General features: G+C 56.1%; 1 protein-coding gene across 1 annotated transcript; it reads right to left on the minus strand.

Moving 5' to 3' along the window:
* Positions 1-3,072: 3,072 nt before the first annotated feature.
* On the minus strand, positions 3,073-22,484 carry PMP22 (peripheral myelin protein 22). Its single transcript, XM_064467271.1, has 5 exons — positions 22,331-22,484; positions 21,374-21,474; positions 20,102-20,192; positions 8,566-8,706; positions 3,073-4,647 (listed from the first exon to the last, which is right to left on the minus strand). The coding sequence occupies exons 2-5, from the start codon at positions 21,449-21,451 to the stop codon at positions 4,481-4,483; spliced, it is 477 nt and encodes a 158-aa protein (XP_064323341.1). The 5' UTR covers positions 21,452-21,474; positions 22,331-22,484; the 3' UTR covers positions 3,073-4,480.
* Between the last annotated feature and the right edge of the window lie 1,807 nt (positions 22,485-24,291).

A 24,291-nucleotide genomic window follows, 5' to 3' on the forward strand; every position in this document is an offset into this window, starting at 1 on the left:
TGCCTGCACGGGTTTTAGCGCCAGGAACTGCACAGGGACCACCTGCCCCTGTGCCTCCGAGGGGCAAGTGGCTGGGGTCCCCGCTGTCCCCTCCCCAGGCCCGGGGGGGCTGCGGGAGCGCGGCTCCGAGCTGCCACCGCCCGGCTGCAGCCGGGAGCCACATGGGGAAAGGGGGCTGCGAACCAAACAGCTGCTCCCAGGCACCGAGGGGTTTTATTCCTACCATAATTTTTCAATTTACAAGGCAGTAAATGAAAGAGGAAGATGAGATTTGCTCAGCGCATTTTTCAGAAGTATTTACCGCTGAGAGCACTAGAAAAGCCATTTAAACAATTGCTTTTATGACACAACACACATTAAAGAAACTTCCCTAATATTTTTTTCACCCCTCTGCCACTTCATACCATGCTGCTGCTGTTTTGCTCAGCTAGCTGGTTTATGGGCTGCCTTGATTTTAATTGGGCTGTAACCCCAGGGTGCAGTGAAACTCTGGAGTTTCATTTAGCTCAAAGTGTGCTTACAGCTGATCGGGCAGAACTGCTGGGTCCTGCCTTAACGTCTTCTGTCGCCTCGTGAGCTGGAAGAGCCGTGTGTGGGGAACAGAGCACCCAGAGTGGGTGATGTACCTCCAGCCCAGGTGCCGGTGGTCCCCACACCCCTTGTGGAGCTGGGCTCCTGGGCTGGGGTTTAGAGAACGAGCACTGGGGCCATTTGATGTAACGAGGAGCAGACTGAGGCCTGGGATGGTCAGGCTGGTCATTAGGAAGGGCTTTTTCACTAGGACGGGTGTGTTGGGGATTACCCACACCTGGAGGTTTTTGAGGCTTGGCTAAATAAAGCCCAGCCCAGTCTTACATTGCTGGTGGTCCCACCTCAAGCAAGAGTGAGGACTAGAGAGCTCTGGAGCTCCCAGGAGTTTTAGTATTAATTATTTGCACTTCAGCCCAGCTATTTCCAGCAGGTAGTAAGAGATGCCAGGGGGAGGGAACAGCCCGCCGTACTGCTCAGAGAAGGGCCGGGAGCCGTGTCGGGCCGGCTGGCCACGGGGACGGGCGATGCTCCTGCCTCAGGGGACATCACTTCAGCCGTGTCCCCACCGGTACCCAGTGGGACACCCTGACCGTGCACCTTAAAAATCCCAGCCCCCACCAGGAAGGGAGCAGGTGGTGGCCCAGCAGTCCGGGTGTGGAGGAGGAGGATGGGGTGCTTCCCTGCAGGGGGGTACCCGTGTGTGTCGTGTTTCCCCCCCCCCACCATGGCCTCCCCTGTCCCTCCCCGTGTTCTGCCGTCCCAGCCCCGTGCCCCCCGTGTCCCCCTGTGTCTCCCCAGTGCCCCCCGTCCCTGCCCCGACCCCCCTCCGTGGGTGCCGCCGGGTCCCGCCGTGCCCCTTGCAGCCACCGGGCGGCGGGCGCGGACCGCGATCGGGGCCGGAGCCCCCGCCCCGGTGTCCCCCCGCTTCCCCCCGCGGCGCGGCACCGCAGAGGCCCGGCTTGTCTGACTTAAGGCCAAAAAAGAAAAAGGTCAAAAGGGTCCGTCCGAGGCCCGCGCGGTGCTGCGGGAGGGCCCCCGGCGGAGGGACCGGACCCAGCCGCCGGCCCCTGCCCAGCACCTCCCGCCCCCGCGGGCCGCCGAGGCGTGGGGCACCCTTGGGACCGTGGCTGAGAGCCAGGGTAACGGCGTCCCACGGGGCCGAGCCGTGCGGGACGGTTTGCGGCTGGTGGGGAGGGAGGTGGGGACATCGACCCTGGTGCAAATCGGTGGCTGTTCCCCTTTGGGCCCTTTCCAAAAGGGGTTCAAACCTTCACGTCGATCCCACTTCAAAAGTCGTCTTGCTCTGCATCCTTTCAAAAATGCAGCCCCAAGATGAAGCAACTCTGCGACACTGAGATGTTGCTACGAACTGATGCCGCTCACTTGCTTCTGCCTTGAACGGGCAGAGGGCACCGCGCTGAGAGGCAAAAATGAAGGGGGGTTTTGTGCCTTCTAAGATATTGATCCAGAGTGAGAAAAAGCATCTTTGATTTTCCCCACAGGAGGGGGAAAAACCCACCTGTGTTCCTACCTCCTCCTCAGAAGGGACATGAGTGCCTCCTTTGCCGGTGCCAAGCCCAGCAGGACACAGGATGACCAAGCAGCCCAGTTCTGCAGCTCGTTGGGCCTTGAATGCTGCTTCAGCAAGCAAGATACCCTGATACCCCCCCAGGCTCGCAAAATGAGCTCAGCAAAATGAGCACACAGGGAAATACTCCCAGCTGGAAGACCAGGAGCCCCGGCCGACAAGCGCGATGCCAGGGTGGCCACGCTGCGCCGCCCAGGCGCTGCACGGAGCAGCCGAGGAGATGCGAGGCAGCTCCTGCTCCTTTCCTTCGGGATGTGGCTGGGCTGAGGGCTTTGGGGTCTGGCCTGATGTTAATAACTGGCCTCAACACACAGAGTTGCAAAAGCCGGTGTGGTTCTGCCAGCACCAGTTGCTACATCAGCTCGGGTATTTAACAGCCAAATGAATGGGCAAACGGAAGCGTGAATAGTCCCACGCCAGCCACCACGGCTGTGCGCAACGTGCTAATCCCCCCGTACTTGCCGTACTTGCACCTCCAGGCCCCGGGTGTTTTGGTGCACAGGACTGAATGGCTTCTGCTGGGTGGCAGAGCTGGCCGGATCCCTCCGGGCAGCTGGGGCTGACCTGAACCATCCCTGCTTGGGAGGCTGGGAGGGGATAAGTGCGGCCCTGCCGGCTGCTGCCTGGCTGCTCTCTTTGGGGAGGTGGTGGACGCATCACAGGAGCATCTTAGGACGGAGGCAGAAAGATGGGCACACACCAGCACCACGGCACAGGGCCACGAGCTCCGTTGCCAGCCCCAGCACTAACTCTGGTGCAGTCTTACCCCTCCAGCACAAGTACGTCTGCCACGCAGACAGCCCAGCAAGCTCAGAGCCTCTCTCAGCAGCATGAATTAACCCACAAATCTGCTACACTGCATCATGGAGCCGTTCCGTGGGATGGCCATGCAAGCAGACTGGTAGAGCGCAGCCCGGCTCTAACCTGCAAAAATGCCAAAAAGCAGAAGCACCTGAGTTATTCTGACTTTTATTTCCTTGCTTCTTAGTCCACACAGTCGGTATAAAATCAGAAAAGCAAAGCAAAAAGAAAAAAAAAACAAACAAAGGACACCCCAAAATGAAACAAAAACAACAGCAACACAGTGCCTGGAGTCCTCAGAAGGCAGCCTGGGGTCTGCGCAGGTGCCCGTTCAATTCATGGCCAGACACATCGCTGACGCACAGACAGAGGACAGACATCTCGCTCGGGCAGCGAGGTCCGACAGGGCTCCACCCAGAGCTGTTTCTGTTCCTCTTGACCACGGCAGGGAAAAAAGGAACCTCGGTTATAAATGCTTTATTAAAAATAATAGTAAGAGCAACTCTAAGTACAAAAGCAGTTATAGCTCATTTATATTACACAGAATTATTTCTCATCTCTAGCTTTGTTGTTTACCTCAAGATTGTTAACTGAATTTCCAGTGAATAAGGTTAAATGGCTAGCAATATAAGGAATGGTAAATAGATAGCACCATTTCATATATCTGGTATTCGATTTCATAGATATACTGGGTTTGCTTCTTTCTCATCGGTAGTTTAGCTCCACGGCAAGGATAAAGCACATTTCACGGTTGGGAGCATCAGTGCCCCGGCGGCTCGGCTCGGCACGGCACAGCACACACCCCAGCCCCGCCAGCACAAGCACCGGCGGCACCCCCAGAGCCGGCGCTGGACTGCAATTCAACCTAAGTGATTTAAAAGCCCAAATTCCCAGCGGGTGTGGTGGCAAGGCAATGGGACTTAGGCACATAAGTCATTTAGGCACTTGGGGCAATCAAAGCCTTTGCTCCGAAATCCTTCAAACCTTTCGGAAGCGTCTCCCGTCAGATCTGGACGTGCACTTCAGTTACCAGGATCACAGCATGTGGCAGGAGCGGGGACCAGCCCTCTGGCTGGCGTAAACAGGCGGAACTCCGATTTACGCCAGCCTAAAACCAGTCAGAGCTGGGGTTTTCTGATGGTTCAACAAGGGCTGGGACGGGGAAGGAGAGTTCAGGTCAAAGAGGATTTTGCATGAGAGAAAAGTCACCGCGCTCTTGTTACACTGTTAGGAGTAATAGTTCCTTAGGCACTTGCTTTAGGCTTTAAAACATAGCGTATGGTCAACAAAAGCAAACAATACTATGTACATATATGTAAAAAGTGTTATAAATAGGTTTTTTAAACCATAGATACTATATACATCTTCAATTAACAAGTAACCCTTTGAGTGTTTCCTTTTGGGGTCGGTTGGGTTTGGTTTTGGTGGGAGGGTTTATTCTTTTTTTTTTTTTTTTTTTGGTTAATTTTCTTTTCCGTTTTCTCGTCTATTTTCCCCAGCCTCCGTCTCCTCCGTGGACATCATGAGTGCCCTTGTCACGCCACGCCGCCTCCCGCGGCATCACTCGCGCTTCCGTAGGATGACGTAGACGATGCCGCTGGCGAGGGCCAGGGGGAAGGCCAGCCATGCCAGGATATAGGCGAAGCCGTAGGAGGTGTTTTCCGAGGCTTGGTGCCAGTCTGTGTGCCTCACTGTGAAGATGGCCGCGCCGCTCATCACACAGAGCCCTGTGGGGAAGCGCACATGGGACGGAGTTAGCGATGCCACACTTGGAGCACCTCCCTGCTGGAAACCCAGAGCTGGGGAGGACACACCCAACACCAGCATGGGAAACTGTTTTTGTTATTGCCCCCTTGTATCCTGTCGTCTGGAAAATTACGGTATGACCTGGAGGGTGTGATGCTGCAGGCTTTGCCCTGGCTGCAGGTGAGTGGGGATATCTCTGCCAGGCTCTGAGCAAAGCAGGAGCGTCGCTGGGACTCACATATCCCTCAGGCAAATATCGGGCAGCCCCCAGCTCTGGGCTGCTGCCCTGGACCATCCCCACTCCCTTGGGTATCTTATTTAAAACCCAAACTGTAGCCTGAACCACCCTACCAGAGGTCAGACACAAACCTGATCTCCTTATCTTCTTTATCACCTGCTCAGACAAGCACAGCTGGGGGCCAAGGACGCTCTGGCCGGGCAGGGTCTGTGCCCTGCGATCCCCCGTCCTCCTCCAGGGCTGTGCAAGGAGCTCAACTGCAAACCCCGCTGCGCCCACGGCTCGTCCCTCTTCCCCAGCTCCTGGCATCCACCCTCGCCAGCCACGGGCCAGCGCAGCTCCCCGAGGGCTGTCCGGCCAGGCCCAGCTCCGGTAGGCAGCATTTTAGCTTTGTTACAAAAACAACCCATCAGCATTGGGGACTGCCCAGAGCTAACACAAAGCCACCTCTATTTCTGCCCGAAAACAAGCTCTTTCAGTCAATCCCAGCAGTTCTATTATACAGTCGTGGGGCTGTTGTTGGAGCCGAGTTCCAAATCCCCTGCATGGACCTCAGGACCACCTACATTTAACCACCGTGATATTTGAGCTGTAATTCCACTTGACACTGCCTCTTTGTTCTGGGAAAGTGCAGAAGTGGGAATACGTTTCATTAATGCGCCGCTGGTGCAGTTTCCATTCCCTAAGCACGAGAGCCAACTCCCACTGCCCCGGCCCATGCAAAGAGAGCACAACAATTGTCTGCGGATGCTGGTGGGGGACAGAGAACAGGCGTGTGGCCATGCCAGTCACCTACAGAAGCAGAAAATACAGCGGCAATTGTCCGCGTGAGGAATTTGGCAAAATGGAGGCGATGATTTCTGCAGCATCTGCACTGATTTTGGCCTGGAGAACACGCTCAGGAAGCGAAGGACGGCTGCATTCAGCTGCTTGCGCCGATGCAAGCGATCATGCGTCACCACTTCAGAGCCTTTAGTCTTGCTTTGACAGGCCAAGAAGGCAAATGCTACCCAAAATCTGTTCCTGCAGGTCTGTGCATTCTGCCCCAGCCCTGCAGACAAGCTGGGATGGGTGCTGCTGCAGGCTTGTGGTCAGCTCTTCAACACAGGGCTTTGCAAAAAGCTGCAGGACGAGTGGAAGGCACAGCCCTCGAGGCTGAGCCTACCCTCGCCACGCCATGGGGACAGCAGTTCTACGGTGGGAGGGAGGAGAGAAAAGGGATAAAAGTGATGCTGGGGCTGCAGAGAGTGATGGAAAAGGTGGGTCAAACCCTGAGAGGCCCAAACAAACGTCTCTCCCATACTGGGCTTACACAGCTATGAGGTGTGATGGACCCACCAAGGATGGCAGGGAGCTGTCGAGGGCCTTTTAATGCCTTTGTGATGGGTGAAATCCCATCAGGGCAAATTCAGCCAGACTTCGGGGCACATTTCCAAGCAGTGTGGAGAAGGTGCTGAGGATGCATCCTGCCCTGCCGCTGCACAACAGACCCAGCTGACCTTGTGCATCTCTTCTTGCCCTGTCCTCTACTCCCCAGTTCCCCTGAGCCACAGCCAAAGTCGTAGTGGAGACTCTGCCCTCCTCTCTGGCTTTCGGGGCACCCCTGCTGGCTCTGCCACCCAACAGCACCCAGCGGTCCTGCCCCCAGCACCCGCTGGTTCAGGTCCAGCATTGCTGTTGGTCAGGCTCCAAAACTGGAGACCCTCAGCTTTCCCAAGCTGCATCACCCCGGGAGGAGGTGCAGGGTGATGGGAAGAGCTCGCCCATCCCCTCCCAGACGGAGGGAGGTCCTCCCCAGCTCTGCTGGAGCTGAGAACAAAGCACTCAAGCAGGTAAGACCCTGCCCCTGGCAGACCTGCAGCAGGACTTTGTGGTGCTAGGGCTTTGCAAGGCATGGATGAACACCTGCAAAGCCTGAAGGCCACAGGAATTTCTTCTGTTGGCTTTAGACAGCAGTGACCTTCCACAGCAAGATGCAAGGAGACCACATCAAGTTCAGCTCCTTTGACCAGAGCCATCCGTACCTCCAGGTGGGATCTCCTGGCAGCGCTGGCACAGCCATGTCCTGTTTCCTACCAACAACCCTGAAATTTAGGGTCACAAAGACCACAGCTGCCCCGAGCCCTCTCCTCCAGTCCTGGCAGGGAGAACAGCAAGGATGGCCAACTGTGCCCACCTCTACATGGTCCATCCAGACTCAGACCTCTGCCTATGGGTCCCCCAGGCCATGGGAAACCTTTGCAGGGATCAGGTCACACTTCTCCTGTCCTTTATAGTGGCTGGGGATGGATTTGACCCATGCCTCAGGCCCAACAAGTAAAGACACGGTAGTTCTGTGACCTGACCCTGCACCCCTTGGGACACCCAGCACAGCTTGGACAGGAGGGCTGCAATCCCATTTTGTCTTCCTCTGAGAATGAGGATTCACCAGCAATCACTCAGGAGAGAGAAACCTTCTGCTCCCAGATCTGTTAGACAAGCTCTCAGGCAGAAAATTGCATTATTAATGCCCATTTCCCCTCCTTGTCTCCATGGCTGTAATGGGTTTCTCTACATCTATCTTTCCAGAGATGGTGAACTGATCTGAACCCATCACCTGCATCATGGCCAAGCATTTGTAATAGATTTCATGCCACACTTGTGAATAAAGGTTAGCTCTAAACTTTTCCATGGTTTGTGAAGCCCAGTCACTTGAGGGTGCTCAGAAACTTTGTCTAAACTCAGTGGATAAGTTTTTCCACTGATTTAGCGGCAGGACCTAGGGTGGCTTTTAGTTTAACATCTAAAGCCCTAGCAGATGATTAGTCTCCTTCCCAAACAGTCGGTCATAATTTAGCCAGAACCTCGTTACACAATTTAATTTTTCTAGTCTGAACGCTTGAAAATCCTGTCCACCGGTTTCATACGTGGAAACATAAACGGAGCCGGTGGCTTTACAGCATCTATATTTGGAGAACTGCAACACACGACATGAACCGTGGCTCGTTTCCAGCGCTGAGTTCTTTAAGAGTTAAAAATAGTAGCTGACAGTTCAAAGTCAGCTGGCTCACCCTGCACGCTCCAGCGGCTCTTTGCTGATGTGGAAAGCACCAGGCCCCCGTATGGCAAGTTTATAAATACTCATCGGATTATCTTTTGCCAAAAGAGGATCGTCACTGCTCCCCCACCCCACCAGCAGTTGCAGAAGCCTCGCCCAGCCCGGCGAAGGTGGGTCCCAGAGCCAGCGCAGCCACCCTGGACCGTCAGCATCCCACCCCGAGCTGCGGGCAGAAGAGGCAGAGCCCTCAGTCCGGCAGCCCCCGCGCCCTGCCTGCCCCGCTGCCCGGCACAGCTCTGCCTCCTGCTCGGTGGGTCTGGCACCCTGCCCCTCCAAAACCTCCCCGGAGGGGGCAGAAACCCTCTTGCACCTCCCATGATGCAAGGGCAGGAGAGCTTGGATGCATAACGCGCTCTGACAGCCAGACCCCATCCCACGGCACGCAAGACGTCAACAGACCCAAATTGTTCATCCCCCTTTCCCTTCAGTGGGCCATGCGGGACCCAGTTTGGTGGCCCTCCTGCTTCGCTACCCAACAGCATGCTCGTTCCTGCCATTACCCTCACCTCTGCTTGAAAGCCCTTTCCCCACTGGTGACAGCCGCATCGATCAGCCCCCACTTACCGGCAAGGATTTGGAAGATTCCAGTAACATAAAACCGCCCACCCTTGGTGAGCGTGAACAGCTGGCAAAAGAACAGGAACAGGGACAAGACGCTGAAGATGATGGAGAGGATCATCATCGCTTGGACAGACTGCAGCCATTCTGGGGAAAGACAGACAGAAATCTCAGCGTGGGCACCACAGATAGCCAGCCCCCCCCCCCCAAGTCTGGGCCCCCGGCATCATCCCCATGCCCCCGGCATCCTCCCCCGTGCCAACATCCCACCCCTGGTTCCCACTAAGTTTCTTAACAGCTGGAGGACGTGGTCACATCCAGTGCCGCACCCGCTGGTGAGGTGCTCAGCACGGGCACGATGCTGCCCGGGATTTAGGATGCGTGGGCACGGACCAGCGCGCTGGGGTAAAGTGAACTGCAGGGCCACGCGCTTTCGCAGGGAGTGTTTGTAATAAAATATGAGCAGAGATATTAGTCCTGCAGAAATCAAGATGAAGCCTCTCCCCCAGCTTCACGTCAGGCCCTGGGAGGTCAGCTGTACTAGAAACACAAAACCTGTGTGCAACAAGCAGTGAGACACCGAGCTGGCCAAGCTCAGGGGTAAAATAAAAACACAGCGAGTGAAAACACCCTCTGCCCTTATGGAATCAAACCTTTTAGAAAAAGCCTTCCCCAGCTGCCAAATGCAGCTGCCTCCCAAAGCAGACCAGTTAAACCAGCCCCTGCGTGAGTCACTGCCCAGCTATTTCCAGGCTCCGTGGGTGTGTAACTCCCCGTGTAAAAAAAATATAAATAAACAAGCAAAACGCCGCTCCATCCCATGAGCTGCCGCAGCTCGACAGAAAGAGGCAGTGCCTCACAGCAGTGGGCTGGGGCCATGCTCACAAACACCTCTGCCTTTCCCTTTCCTTATAAGTTTGAGATCAAAATGAGCATTTGCAGACTTCCTTGAGAGGTCTTTAAGGATGCAACATTGCTTAATTCGGCACAAAAGCCAGGCAGGACTCGGTACAGGTAAACTGAGGCACAAACCGCTCAGTGAAAGGCAGAAAAATCATGCTTTGGGCTGGATCTTCAGGCAGAGGAGAACTAGGCAGCACTGAAGTCTCAATTCCAGTCCCACGGTCCTGCCACAGTTTTATGTCCACCAGCGTCGTTCCCCTGGATGCAAGAAACAGCTTTCTGCAGCAAATAGCTGAAACAGAGCAAAACTTCCAAATAAAGCTACGCTCCAGCTTAGCAACCTTCAATACTTGGTGCAGCAAACGAGGCTGTTTGGGACTGCCCAGAGCAGCGTCTGCTCCCAGAGAAGCATCACGCTTCCCCACCAAATCCTCGCAAGCTGCACTCACGGTGAGAGCGGAATTTGAGCAGGAGAACAAGGTACAGCCTCCAACGGGGACGAGGATGATGATGCACGCCTGAGCCCTTCCAGCAAATCCATGCCTGCAGGGAACATCCCGCGCCATTTAGTAACGCCTGGTGTGTTTGGCTTTGGATCATCAATTCCACCCCTTGTCTTTGCATCTTGCCTCCTGACACTCATGCAACGGAGCAAATTCAGGCCCTGCTCACCTAAGCAGACTGAAACCACCCAGAGCGGCCTCTGCTCATTACAGGCAGCTTTTTCCTTCCTCTCCTCTCCATGCTTCCCGCGCCAGGCTCCTCTGCAGCATTAACGGGCCCTACTAAAGAGCTGCTGCACGTCACTTATTTCAATGCCACCAGTTATCGTTGCTGTCACTTCCAGGAAATCCCAGCGTGGCATACAAAATATCCCATATACTTCATCTATTTCAGCTGGCCAGGCTGGGAAACCCCCCTGCCTCGACCACACCTGACCCGTCAGCTCTGGCCATGCTAAACCAGTGGGCAACAGAGGGGACAAAGCAGATCAAGCACGGCTAAAAATGAAATCATAAATCATTGCTCAGATGGAGTCAGAGAAGTACGGTTAGAGGGTGCCCAACTGCTGACCTGCAACCTCCTTCCGCGCTTCAGCACAGGCAGGGCTCCTATCCCAGGCCTGGGAAGCTGAGCTCTTGACTGACCCTCTCCCGAGCCCTAAAGCTGGGTCCAGCTCTGTGCACCAGTGGAGCCAAAGACTGCCCAGCCTCAAGCCCTGCACTTTGGTCCAGGACCCAGCAAGCCAAGCCTTTTGTGATTTCAAAGGCCATGGGATCCGGCCCGGAGAGGAGCCCTTTCTGCTCGGAGGTGGATGCTCCAAGTGCCAGTTATTTTAGGAGAAGGCTGTCTAGACGGAAAGCTGAGCCGAGCTGCCCTTTTAATTGCATCCGCCTCCCTGTGCCTCTTTTTTGGTTCTGAATGTGAATGATTTATATGGGCTTTTCAAAATCCCATTGTAATAAAGAGCCACGTCAGAGGAATATAAAGGCAGGCACTAGGAGAAGGGTTTCGGCAGCCAGCCGTGCTGCTCTGCTGCAGCCAGAGAGCAGCAGTCACTAGCTTGTGAGCAGGGAAATCAAGAGATGATCCCAGAGCTCTGGGCGTGCTCGCATCCAGCCCTTTGCTCATGGCTCAGGGACCCACGAGTATAAGCTGCTCTGCTCCCATTAAATCCAAGCCCAGCTGCCCGAAGACTTCAGCTGCATTAGGCTAGCTAATTGCCTTTAATTCACTTGAAAACACCACTATAGCTGCAGACAGGATTGCCACTTCCTCAACTCCATATGCTTTTAATTTCTTTGCTATCAGCCCTGTGTCCTACCTATAGGCTTTCAAAAATAAAGCAAGCTTCCTGCAGGGAGGCCTGGGCCGTGTGAGTTGTACTCCAGGGCTGTCAGCACTGTTTACTCCCAGGCTGTTATTTGTGGTTTCCCTTGGGCAACAAGTCGGTTATTCCATTTTTCTCCTGCATCTCCTCAGCTCCATGTTTATATCTTTGTTCTTCAGCAGGAGGAAGAAAGGGAAACAGAGTGGAAAGGACAGATAACACCCTGCATGCTGCTTCCGGAAAGGACCCATCAGGAGCGTTTTTAAGAGCCCTTTCAGGCAGTCAGAATTGAAGTAAGAAGTTTTTACAGAACAAATTTGAAAATTTCCCTACGCTCTGCAAGCCCTGATGTGTTCGTGCCACCACTTATAACAGCAGGGAAAAGACTTCACCCCTGGGATGCTGAAGACATTTCACTGCCCTAAAGTCTTACATGAAAGACAGAAACCCAGAGCAGAAATTGAAACTTAGAGCAGAAATTGAAACCTAGAGCGGGAACTGCAGCTGAACCCCCCCAGAAAGTAGTTAACCCAGCCCCTTCCAGCAAAGCCCCAGCCCTACTTGCAGGGAGGTTTTATACCCTGACAAGGGGTGCAGCTGAGCAGGATCGACATGGCAGGCAGAAACATGCCCTTGGCCAGGAGCAGAGGGCCTTAAAGGACAGGCATTGGCTTCCCAGGGTTTAATTCTCCGCTCTGTCATAGACACCCTATCCTCTTTTGACCCAGCCAAGGAGAAAGAATAAAGTGTAAACTGAAAAGAAACTTGCTTGAGCAATCAGCTGATGCACTCGCTGCAAGACATCACCAAATCAGCGCTATGCATTAAAAATACCTGTGTGCTGCGACCTGCAGCTGAGGGTAACGTTTTGCACGTACAGCTTTCCCTCTGCAAGCTGCCTATGCACTGTACACTTAAAAAGCAACCACTTCTCAGGAAGAAAACATCCATTAAGGAGGTAACCATAGCACATAATATACACAAAACTAGAGGGAGGGGAAATTCATGACCACATCTGTACGGTAAAACCTGCTCCCTCAATGCTGCACACTAAATACCAGCAGGGTCAGGAACAGCACCTGCATCTACTGGCACAAAGGTACCAGCCCAGCTCTGCCAGGAAAAGACGTGTTTTCTGAGCAGAGTTTTTCCAAAGCAGACTCTCAGGCTTTGAGAACCTGAACCCAGCTTGCATCCTCACCTATGAAGCGGACAGGTCACATCACAAGTGCTGGGGCTTGCAATGGTTTTAAACCTTGATATTCAAACACCCCCTTAAGAGGGTTGGAAAAGGTTTAACTGAAGATGCAGAAATACGAGCTCAATTGCATCATTCTTCTGGGGCTGAACTTCAGAGTTGCCCCTTGGCATCTCACTGTAGCTCTCCAGAAAGGCAAAAAATCTCAGTTACCCGCAGTGCTATTCCTGAGCAGCACAGACCCTCCGCCACCACCCACAGCCCCACCACTCAAAGCGAACTTCTCTCCTGCTGAGGTGAACAGCATCGTGGTTCATCAGCCACATCCAGCAGAGCTGCTGAGCTCTCCTAGGGAAAAAACAGCTCCATGACACTGCAACTTTCTTCTGCTTCAGTCCCAGACCTCCCGCCAGCACGAGGTCAAACCTTCCCCAGTGCGCTCTGGGCTGCTGGATGCTCAAGCTGGGAAAAACAGGTTTTTCACCCAACAGTTCCTATCCTTCTATGTTCATTCCCTGGAGAGGACCACAGGGTGCTGGATCGAGGTATTCCTGGAAATCCCACCAGCAAAGGGGGATTTTTAAAGAGCTCCCAAGGTATTTGTATGGGCTAGGGGATGAGCAGGTAGGAAACACTGGGGCTGTGGGGAGGCAGTGAATGAACACAGTGCTGCAATTCCTACCCAAGACTTCCTGGTCCTATTCTGTAGTTCCCTTCAGAAGGCGATTAAACCCTCAAAGCCCTCTTTTCTTCTCTTGCCCTCTTTTCTTCTCAGCTATCCTCCCTTTCGCCTTCTCCTTGAAGCTCCATCCAAGAAGTCCCCGAGGCCAGGAGGTCCACAGCTCTCCAGAGCCGCCACATTCAAACGTGAGTGGTTTATGGAGCACGGTCTGTCCTCCGCAACTCTGTGGTTCAGCCATGAGGCCACAGCAGCCATCCCATTGACCACTGAAGTTCACACCCCGCAGAGGCAACGTCTGATGCTGCTGAGGCAGCAGAAAGCTGCTGGCACCGTGAAGAACACCTTCCAACAGCTCCACGATGCCTGAGCCAGCTCCTCTCCAAGACCCTCAGTGTGGTGGCTCTGACCTCCTCTTGGTTTGTGTGTGGGAGCGAGCTGAGGTGGTAGATACATCATTTCAGGTCCTCCAACGGGCTTAGGTACCAACTCCCACTGATTTCAAGGCCAGGCACCAGGAGCAGGGATGGTAAGCCATGGTGCCCTGACCCACAGGCACGCTGGGTACGCTCAGCCAGTGGCCACAGGGACACCCAAGAGTCTTATCAAAGCCAAAAAAATGTCGGGTTAAGGGTTTTCACAGCACTGCACTCTGCGGTGTACTCCCCCAGACATTCTTCTGGTTCTGCAGTCATCGTTTCCCCACATGTTGCCTTCTTCCTCCCCTTTGCTCCTCTTTCATGGGCCAAAGCCTCCCACCCAGCAGGGAAGGCCAGGTGACCCCCACTCACACACCTTACACAGAAATAGGGGAGCCAAAGAGCTCTGGAGCCGCTGAGAAAAAAAAGACAGCACTCATTCCTTATCTCTCCTTATCCAACACTCTTTGTGAGAGGAACAAGCAACAATAAAAACCAGGTTTTAAGCAGAGGAAAACCCTTTCATAGCGCGGGCAACATGGTTATGGCAGAAACCGATCCAAAATACAACATATTCTCCTGGAACACCCCACAGTTTATTTTAAACAACTAAGGGGCAAGGTACAGTCACCCACAAGCTGGCAGAGAGGGGTTCAACCCTGCCCGAGTTAGGCCAATGTTATCTATCATTAATGGCAAAGCAGATGCTCCAGGTCCACCAACTGCTGAGATTAAAAGCTGGCTCTTTGCTACTCTTCCGCAAACTGCAGAGACCCTGAAGGACCAGAGATGTCCCCAAATCAAGGTATCTGCCCATGTGGTCCATAAGCTGAACGGAGCCAGCTGATGGCTAGAACTTAAAGTATGAAGGTTGTGTGTTAACACACATACAGGCTATCCAGTACTTACTGCAGGGCTTCATAACAGACTCAGCATCCCTAAATATGGGTAACTTTTTGCTAGCTTGCAGCTGCCCAGCAGAAATAAAGCAGAAGGCTGCGACAGCGCTGTGCCCACAGACTCAGCAAGACAGCCTAGCATAAGGGCAGAAGGTTACTTTAGCATTCAGTAAATAGCTGAAACCATTTAAAAATACTTGAATCTTTAAATCACAGAGTGGTGGGGGCTGGCAGGGCCCCCTGGAGCTCACCCCGTCCCACCCCTGCTGGAGCAGGCACCCCCAGAGCAGGGGCACAGGGCCGCGTCCAGGCGGGGGGTGAATGTCTCCAGGGAAGGGACCCCACAGCCTCTCTGGGCAGCCTGTGCCCCTGCTCTGGCACCCGCACAGGGAAGGGGTTTGTCCTCATGTTCAGGGGGAGCTTCCCGTGCTCCAACTTGTGCCCGTGGCCCCTTGGCCTGGCGCTGGGCACCGCTGGAAAGAGCCCGGCCCCATCCCCCTGACACCCGCTCTTCAGATATTTATAAGCACTGATGAGACCCCCCCTCAGCCTTCTCTTCTCCAGGCTGAACAAGCCCAGGTCTCTCAGCCTTTCCTCACCAGGGAGATGCTCCAGCCCCTGATCCCCTTGGTAGCTCTGTGCTGGCCTCTCTCCAGCAGTTCCCTCTCCTTGAACTGGGGGGCCCAGAACTGGACGCAGCCCTCCAGATGTGGCCTCACTGGGGCAGAGCAGAGGGTGAGGAGAGTTTGAACTTCTAATTTGCAGGGGTGACGGGACTATCGCCTCCATCTCACCCTCCTGCTCTAGGAACTGTCTCCTCATCAGTGACCAGTTCTCCAAGTCTTGACCCAGTTGGTGCAGTCTTGGCTCTCCCAGTGGGTGGAGGGGAATTTCCCCCCTCTCTTTTTGTAGAGATATTTTATACTTACTCTCAATAACAGAATTAGACATTGAGAAATAATTTACCTAGGCGCAAGGGTCCAATGAAGCCACAAAAAGGATTACAGCAGGTTATCCATCATCTCTCCACACCTTTTCTATGTCATGTGAGTCCAGCATTGCTGGAAGAAAGAGTTTGAAAGAATAAGGGCAGCAAAGCCACTCTGGGCGGGGGCTGAAAGAGCAAAGGCAATGTGGTCAGATGGTTCTGTTATGCATTTTAAAGTGGAAGAGAAGCAGCGCAATTCTTCCTGAAAACAGCTGGTGGGTCAGGGCACAGACCCCCCTGCCTCATGCCCGGGACAAAGATCTTTCCTGACGGCTCCAACACGGAGAACATGGAATTGAAGCACCAGCAGAGCTGCTTGGGGTCCCGCCTGCCAGGGAAAAGGGGCTCTGGACAAGGAAGGTCAGCATGCAGAAGAGCAGGGCAATACCCCTGTGCATGGCTGTGCCTGCCCCACCGATGGGAAGCCCATCCCTGCCCACCCAGGCGGTCCGGGGCAGAGCTCTGCTCTGGGCGACCTGCCTGGGCTTTGCTTGTGGCCATCCCATCAGCAAATTAGCAGGTGCATCATACGGCCCACGGCACTCATTAATCATGTGGATTGGCAGCCTGTGTATTTCCCAAGGTTTGGGGTTTTCTTTTCCCTTTAAAAAAAGCCAAAAAACACCAGCCTGCCTGTGAACAAGCCAGTAATGTGGAAGCCACAGAGTGGCAACAGGAGAAACTGTAAGAAGACAACAGGAAAAATGTCTCCTGACACTACAGGGGGGTGCAGGGATCTCCATGGAGGTTCCTATTGCCTCCCCACATTCAGCATTCCCACCAAAATCAGAGAAAGAGCAGTAGAAAGTAGCAGAAAAAATTCTTCTTGCCTGCATAAAAAATTCAGTTTCTGAAAGAAAAGGCCATTTTTGGAAGAAAAAAAAAAATATATCACTGTCTGGAAATTTGGGGTGGAATCTACTTATGAGCACTTGAGCGGCTCAGGTCCAGCCGCGTGCCCCGTGTCTGCAGCGGCATCGCACAGCTGGGGGCTGGCGCGCAGCCGTGCCGACGCACAATTCTGGGATTCAGAGCTGAATTCTTGAGATAAGTCTTTTCCAGGAATGTCTGACAGCGCAAACGAAGCAAAGATTGCAACATTTTTTCCATAGTTCTCGGCCTCTTGAAAAAAAAAAAAGTCATTATCTAACAAGCAAATGCAGAAATCAAAGCAACAAGCAGGCGGTTGTAAAAGGTGAAGAAATGGGCATCTGCCCCCGACCCGGCGTTTCCTCCTCCCTCCCTGTGCTCGCTCCCATGGGGACCGCTCAGCCCTCGCATAGGCAGGGGGTTCAAGCCCTGACGAGAGGAATGTGGGAGGTGGGAGCTCAGGCTCCACTGAGACCGACTCCATCCTGCACCCAAGGCCTGCTGACGTCCCGGGGAGCCACGGTCTGTCAGTCTCCTGCTGTTAACCCCTGGGTTGTTTTGCTGCTTATTCAGTCCCCACAGGATAATCTAGCAGGGGAGGAGCACGGTCCCGAACCTGCCCTGGTGTTAAACACAGGCAAATCTTGCTGGCACCCGATTTTAGCAAGTTTGGCTTCTCGTTGGGCATCCAAATAACGGCCACCTAACCAAAAGGGTCCCTGTGCAGCAGTGCAGCGGGCGAGAGGAGGCTTCGCCCGTCCTCACCGTGCTGAGACCAAGGGGAGCATCACAGCACAACAAACCCCCCCAAAGCCCCCATTGGTGCTGAAAACACGAGACCCAGCCCTACCGAATTCCACATATTCCAAGTGCTGAGTACCACCCCTTTTCAAATAGGGAGGCAGAAATAACTGCACTACAGCGGCCACTGTGACGGCCAGAGGAAAAACTGCCTCTACGTAAAGACCAAGTTCTGCCAAAACTCCCAAACGAGGATTTCTTGCTCTTAGCCCATAGCAGACCTTGGCACTCTGCGATTAACCGTTAAGCACCGTCCTTGGCAGAAGCACAGAGAAACAAATTCTTACGGCTTTTTACAACCCAGGGTAGCATGCACAGCCTGTGTTTTGAGAGAGATTTAAGTGAGAACGGTTTGCGGTATTTGGTATAGGATCTTTCATATTTTTGAAAGTAAGCATATTCCTAGCAAGAAGAGTATGAGAAGCATAACAAGGACCAGGCATGGGATGATCAGGAGCCTCAGAAGTGGCTCAGCCACAGCACCCTTGCCCCACGTCCCCGCTGTCACTCCGATAAGTGGCCGACCGCAGCACAGGGGCGGTGGGACCAAGGGGTGGGGGCTAGGGCGCAGGGATCCCCTGGAGAGGATGCTGTGTGGTAGTTTTGTTCTGTTTTCACAAGCAGATTATAAAAGCCTTGCATAAGCCTAGGAAGTGTCTTCTGATTTTGTGTTCCTACAGCACTGGTGAGCTCCGGATCCTGCATCCAGGGTCGTACCAGATGATGACTGCTCCCACACCCCTGCTTCAGGGTGGAGCGGGCAGAAGGTTTTGCCCAAGCAAAACCCCCTTTTCCTGATGTCAGAGTGGAGCCTTCATATAAATAGGAGCTGTCAGAACGCTCTTTAGGACCTGAGCACAATGCACCTCTACACCAGCAGCCCACTGGGGCACCTTATAGAATCGTAGAATGGCTGGGGTCGGAAGGGACTTCTAGAGGCCATCTAGTCCATCCGCCTGCAGCAAGCAGGGACATCTTCAACTAGATCAGGCTTGGTTATCAACCAAATCAGCTGCTTGAGCGCATTTTTAGTGGGGTCATCTTGAATATAACCCCTTTAGTGATACAAATACATCACGGAAAGGATTCTGAGAGAAGCCTCTCTTTGAGCAGCTTCTGGCAACAGGGCAATACGGACCCACAACACCCAGCAGGACAGGCAGGCGTGGAGGAAACCATCCCAAACACATTTTGGGCAAGCCCCTCTCAACACTGACAACTCCCCATCACGCAGCATCTTGCAAACACACAGAGAAAGCGGTGCAGGTTTGAAAAGCAAAAGATTTGGGGAGGCTTTACTGCCCTCGGCTCTGGGACTCTGGGGGGCAATCGCTGCCTTTTATTTCAAAGCGCAAGGTCAGCAGTTTTGGAGCACGCATGGATGGCTGTGAAGCAGCCTGCCTACGCTGCAGATAGCCAGCACCAGCCAACTGCTGATGAAGGACATGGCTCCAGAAGGCTCCTCGGCTGGGACAGGGTCCAGCCGCTTCCCGGCCGGCCCGGACACCACCAGGCGTCAGCAGAGACCCGCAGCGGTGGCTTCGCTCCCACCGAAAGCGGAGCCTGGGCCCAAGCAGGGAAACGCGCTGCTGCTTTCAGCGCAGGGAGGATAAGAGGGGGAGTGAGCATCAGCATCCACCACCCCACGCACGGTACACACAAGGGTCTTGCTCCCAGCAGGCTGGGGATTAGGGTGACCTGAATCTCCAGAACCCTCTGACTGTATCCCATCGCCACAAGATCCTCTGAAAGCATCTCCACTGCAATGGTCCCCTCCTTGCCAGGACCACGTGGCATTGGTTTGCTCCTGTGCCAGGACCATGTTTCCGGCATGGCGTGACTGTGCTCCCAGTGACATTGGTGATGATTCACAACTGGTTTCACTGAGGGGTTACACTGGGAGAATCTGTTTCCACAGAAAAGCAAAAACCAGGCTAACTGGAAAAAAAAAAATGCTGGGCACAGCACCACTGGCATTAGCCCTGCCTTCTGGGGAAACTGGGGCACAGGCTGACTCCCTGAGCACAGATTTCATGCTATTGGTACCACTAGGTGCCCTGGAAACACTGCATCACAGCGTCAGAGCAAGCACTCCTCCCCTGCTGATCTCAGCAAACAGCTCACTGCGTGATGTCACCCAACGTGACATCAGCCTTCACCCAGCTTAGTCCAGAGGTGGCTCTTCAGCCCCCCGAGATGTGCAGGTGGGCACATCCCACGCGCGGTGCTCGGTAGTGAACCACAGGGCGAGGCGCGTGCCCAAAAGCTCAGCCTGTCCCGGCAGCAGAAAGCAGGGCAGCTTTCTAGATAGGGGAGAGGTTGTCCTCCAGAGGCAGGCTGTCCTCGGGGCACCACGTGCATCTTTAAAACACCCTCACAACCACAGCAAGAGCGAGGTGTGCCAAAAACAGCCCCCCCACTCCCAGCAGGGCGATGGGCACCCAGCGAGCCCTGCTCCAGCGACTGCCTTGTGTTTACACATCCAAGCGTAATCGAAACGGGCTAATGATAACAGGAGACCACCAAAAAGCACTCGCGCCGGTCACCTCCGCCAAACACTCTGCCACGGTGCTGCCAGGAGCAGCCCCCACAGCTCGAGGGCAGCAGGGCAGAGCGATGGGCGTTGGGTCTGGTGCCTGTGCTAAGCCCCACCGCAACCTCTGGGACTGATGAGGTCCCTGAAGGAACCTGAGCAATGTCCCCGCTGCTGGGCCAGCCCTGTGTCCCCCTCACCAGGGCACCAGGAACACGGAGGAGCCCTGCCCCTCCATCTGGGGACAGAGCAGAGGAGGCAAGGGGAAGAGGTGGGAGGGAACAACTTCGGGGGGGGCGCAGGGAAAAGCAAGAGGGAATCACGGATAACCTGCACCGGCAAATCCCCCTTGATTTCATAAGTCCAGGGAGGACAATAAAAGCAACAGGCAGCAACAGCCCCGATCGCTGGGAGCACTCACCGTTCGTGGACGACGTCAGGCAGTGGAAGACGCTACCGGAGGTGCAGTTCTGCCAGAGGTCCGCCGTGTGCCCGCCATTCACCAGCCATTGCTGCAAGAGAGACGCAGCCCCGTGAGGAGGGAGGCAGCGGGCAGCCGCGCGCCCCTGCCAAGGCTTCGGCACCGAGTGGCCCCAGTGTGTACCGGCACGCGTGTGCCCGGCCAGGCGCTCCCAGGCACATGCTTTTCTTTAGAAAGGGGCTTGGAAAGTAAATACTGATATTTGCTTTTAGCTGCTTTCACCTCAACGGCAGAAAAACAGAAGCTCTTTATTCTTTTTAAACATGGACCAAGTCCCGTGGGAGATGTGCACTTCCCTCCCCTCTGCCGTCCTCGCCTGGTGCCTGGCCGGGCTATTTGAATGCTTCCACGTGATTTCTAACGACTCGGAAGATTTTTGTAAAGTCTTCTACTACTACTACCACCCCCCCCAAAAAAAAAAAAAAAAGAAAAAAATGTAAGGGAAAGGAAAACGTGGTGAAGCAAGCCTGGAACTCACCAGCTCCACAAAACTACTGCCTTAAAACCAAGTCAAACTTCTTCCTAAGTAGATGATGTGTTAACTGGGCTCTGGACCGAGAACGGTGCTAGGAACGCTCTGTGCAGCATCCAACCCTCAATCTTCCCACTGCTTACAAAGCTTAAGCCTTGAAAATCGCCAGACGGTGCCCATTTGAGTTAGGAGAGAGGCTGTGCCTAATTCACAACCTCAAAGCAGCAGAGCTGGAGAGCAAAACTGCTGGTGCTGAGGAGCCAGTGCCCAAACCAGTCCCATTTCAAGGGGTTTTGCTCAGGCTGGCTGTACTGGTCCTGTGGCCTGAAGCCCGTTAGCAGGTGGAGCTCCTTTATGAAAGGGGAGTGGGGTTTCAGGCCCACAGAGGGTAGTTTGGGGGCTCTGAGGCTGCTCCGTGATGCAAAGCAGCTTGGGGAGGATGAGGAGACGGGCTTCAACAGCGCTCTCCTCTGTACTGGCAGGGGTGCCCCGAGCACCCACTGCGGCACCCAACCGAGCGACGCGCCTGATACGGAAAGAGCTTTCTGTGCAAAATGCTCCAAAAATCCCACTGTTCTTAAGACCAGCAATCGGCAAGTAAAGGTTTCCTGCTAAAAGCCAGGCTGGAAAATAAACCACAAATAAAAATAGCACCTTCTGGTCTTGCCATGCCGTAACCCCTCCACCGGCCGCTCCCTGCCTCGCCGGTGCCCCGGTGCCGGAGGAAAGCCCGTACTTACGCTCACGATGGTGGAGACGAAGAGGAGCACCAGCACGGTGACATGGAGCACGATGATCCCCAGCAGCAAAAGCAGCATCTCGGCGGTGGTGGAGGGCAGAACTGGAGGGGGAGAGGGATGCTGCTGGGTGTGCGAGCGGTGGAGCCCGGCCCCGGGGGCGGCAGGAGGCGCTCCGCCGGCGGCAGGAGCCCGCCCGGCGCCGGGGGATGCTCGGGCAGCGCCCGGCTCCTTCCCTCGGGCCCCGCCGATCGGGGGGGGGGGTCCGAGCCCTCTGCCCGGACCCACTCCCGGATGCCCCGGGGGGTCCTCCGAGCCTTTCCCCCCGAGCCTGCTCCCCCAAGGCTTCTCACCGAGGGAGCTTCCCCGTCCCCCCTCCCCTGGGGGGCTTCCCCGAGGTACCCCCTAGCACCCCTCCTCCGAGGGGGGGCTCCGATCCCCCTCCCCGAGGGGAGTGCGCTCCGAGGCACCCCCGGGGGGGGGAGGGTCTACCTCGGCGCGTCTCACCCCAGGGGCTACCCCGGCCCCTCTCCGCCGGGAGGGGGGGGTTCTTCTGCCCACCTCCCCATGGGACCACCGGGGGTGGCTCTGTCGGCCCCTCTCCCCAGGGGAGGCTTTCCCCGGCCCATCTCCCCTGGGGATCCCCGGGGAGGGGGGAGCGGGGGGGCGCCCACCTAGGCTCCTCTTCTCTGGGTGTGTGTAGGGGGGGTCTCCTCGGCCCATTTCCCCTCGGCACCCCCAGCAGGGGCTCTCTTGGTCCCCCTCTCCCCCAGGGAGTGTGGGGGGCTAACTTCCCCCACCCCATCTCCACTCGGCACCCTCAGAGAAGAGGGAAGGGGGGTTACCCTCACCCCTCTCCCTAGAGAGCCCCCGGAGGGGGGGGTGCGCCCCCCAAGTCCCTCTCCCCGGAGGACCCCGCAGGGTCTCTCCGGCGCCGGGAGCGGCCCGGGCCGTACTCACGTCGCGGCGGAGCCGAGGGGCGCTGGGCGCGGAGCGGAGCGGGCGGCGGGAGCGGGCGGCGGCGCTGTCAAGTTTCCCCTTTAACCGGGGCCACCGCCCCGCTTGCGTCTGCGGGACGGGGAGGGCCCTCGGCGCGCCCGGCCGCTCCGCCTATAAACGCGGCAGCGCCCCGGCCCGCCTCCCCCCGCGCCCCCGGCCCGGAGCCGCTCGCTGCCTCATCCCCACCCATCCCCATCATCCCCCCCCACCCCCATCCCATATCCCCAATCCCCATCGTCCCCATTCCCGGGACGCGCGCGGCCGCTCCCGCCAGGCAGCGGGGAGATTTTGGGGGGGATGGGGGTGTCGTCGACCGGGCTGCCCTCCCCCCACCCCATCCCGCCCCTTGCTTCCCCACGGCGGACCCCCAGCGAGGCCCGCCGGGGCGTGGGCAGCCCCCGATGCCGGCGCCGCCCCCCTCCCGGAGGAAGGGGCGGAGGGGGGTGCGGGGGGTGCTGGGAGGCGGCGGTGTCCCGCTCCGCTTTCCGGAGCCTCCCGGCGTGGCCGTGCGTGGGTCCCTGCGTGTCCCGCAGCCGCTGTGAGCCGGCGCCGTGCGGGGCTGCAGGGAGCCGGGGCGCGCCCCGGGCAGGAGCCGGCCGGTGGCCGCGGCGCTGGCAGCCGGGGGCGGGGGGGTCCCGAGCAGAGGAGTCACTCGTGGGGAGGGCTGGCAGGGAGCTTTCCTCTCCCAGGGCCGCACGGGGAGGGGGCCACCGTCAGCGACGATGTCACACGGAGAGGACGGAGAGCTCTGCTGCTTCGGGTGGCTCCCGAGCCCCGGCGGGGCACTTTGTGGAGCCCCGGGCAGGGATCCGTGGGACAGGATTTGGGGAACGAGCATCTGGCTGTACTGAAGTCGAGGGGAATGTCTGATTTCCACAGCACGGCTTGTGTCCGGGAGAGTGACACCCTTGCAATTTGGTCCTGCGATGGCAATGTGATTCTGGCTCTCGGGCTGGAGTGTTTTTAGCACTTGAAAACCAAATCCTGTGGGACTGAGCAACCTCTCACTAAATGGAGGGTGAGATTTTCCAAAACACTGGAGGGCTTAGGAAAGGGGTGGCTGCACTCCGGTACGGCAGCTGTCACTCATTCCTCAACAGCAGCTAATCTGTTGAACTAAACCTCATGCACACACACCCCCAACAGCCCCCACAAGAGACCTGCGCACCCCTGGGAGTCCTGAGCGCTAGCACCTACCTCCCCATCACCTCTCCCCTCTCCACACACCAGCTCCAAACTAGTCCTGCTTTGTTGCTGAGACGAGGGAATTCGGCATCCAGCCACCAAAACTGTAAATCTTGGGAGAAGAGAGAGAGAAGCGTGCTTGGCTCCTTCCTCTTGGCAAGCACAGGCGTGTTCCCTGCAGCACGGGCTCTGGCTCCGCCGCACTCGTGCGAGTGGTCCCATCACATGCGTTAGCCCGCAAGTGGGCGTTCAGAGCACTCGGGAAGGGGGGAGAGGGGAGATGGGCCAGCGGCTGAAGCAAGGCCCTCAGCCTCACACCGCGCTCAAGCCCCTTTTTCAGTACATGCCTGTACTCCCCGCCACGATGCCGCTGAGCCAAACCGTGCCCCGGCAGCGCTGGCTCTGCCTTGGGCAGGTTTGCCCAGCCTGGTTTCAAAGGATGCAATTTACCCTTCCCTCTGAAAAATACCCACCCACTTCTCTGCCGCTGCCACCCCCCTGCCCCCTGCGCCGCTGCTGCCTGCCGTAGCAGGCTGCTGCACGCACCCTCCGGAGCCAGTGCCATCCCCGACTGCAAACCCCGGAGGACCAGAACATCTGGGCCGCCATAAGTACATTCCTCACTAATGAGCCTATTTCGGGCTGTCTTGCCTCTGTGGCTTGAACGTCTGCGCTGCTTTCGGAGCAGAGGGAACCACTGCGCTCAGGGCGGCGCAAACGCAGAGGGAGAAGGGTCT

Source organism: Phalacrocorax carbo, chromosome 16, assembly GCF_963921805.1.
Source record: "Phalacrocorax carbo chromosome 16, bPhaCar2.1, whole genome shotgun sequence".
Lineage (NCBI taxonomy): Eukaryota > Metazoa > Chordata > Aves > Suliformes > Phalacrocoracidae > Phalacrocorax > Phalacrocorax carbo.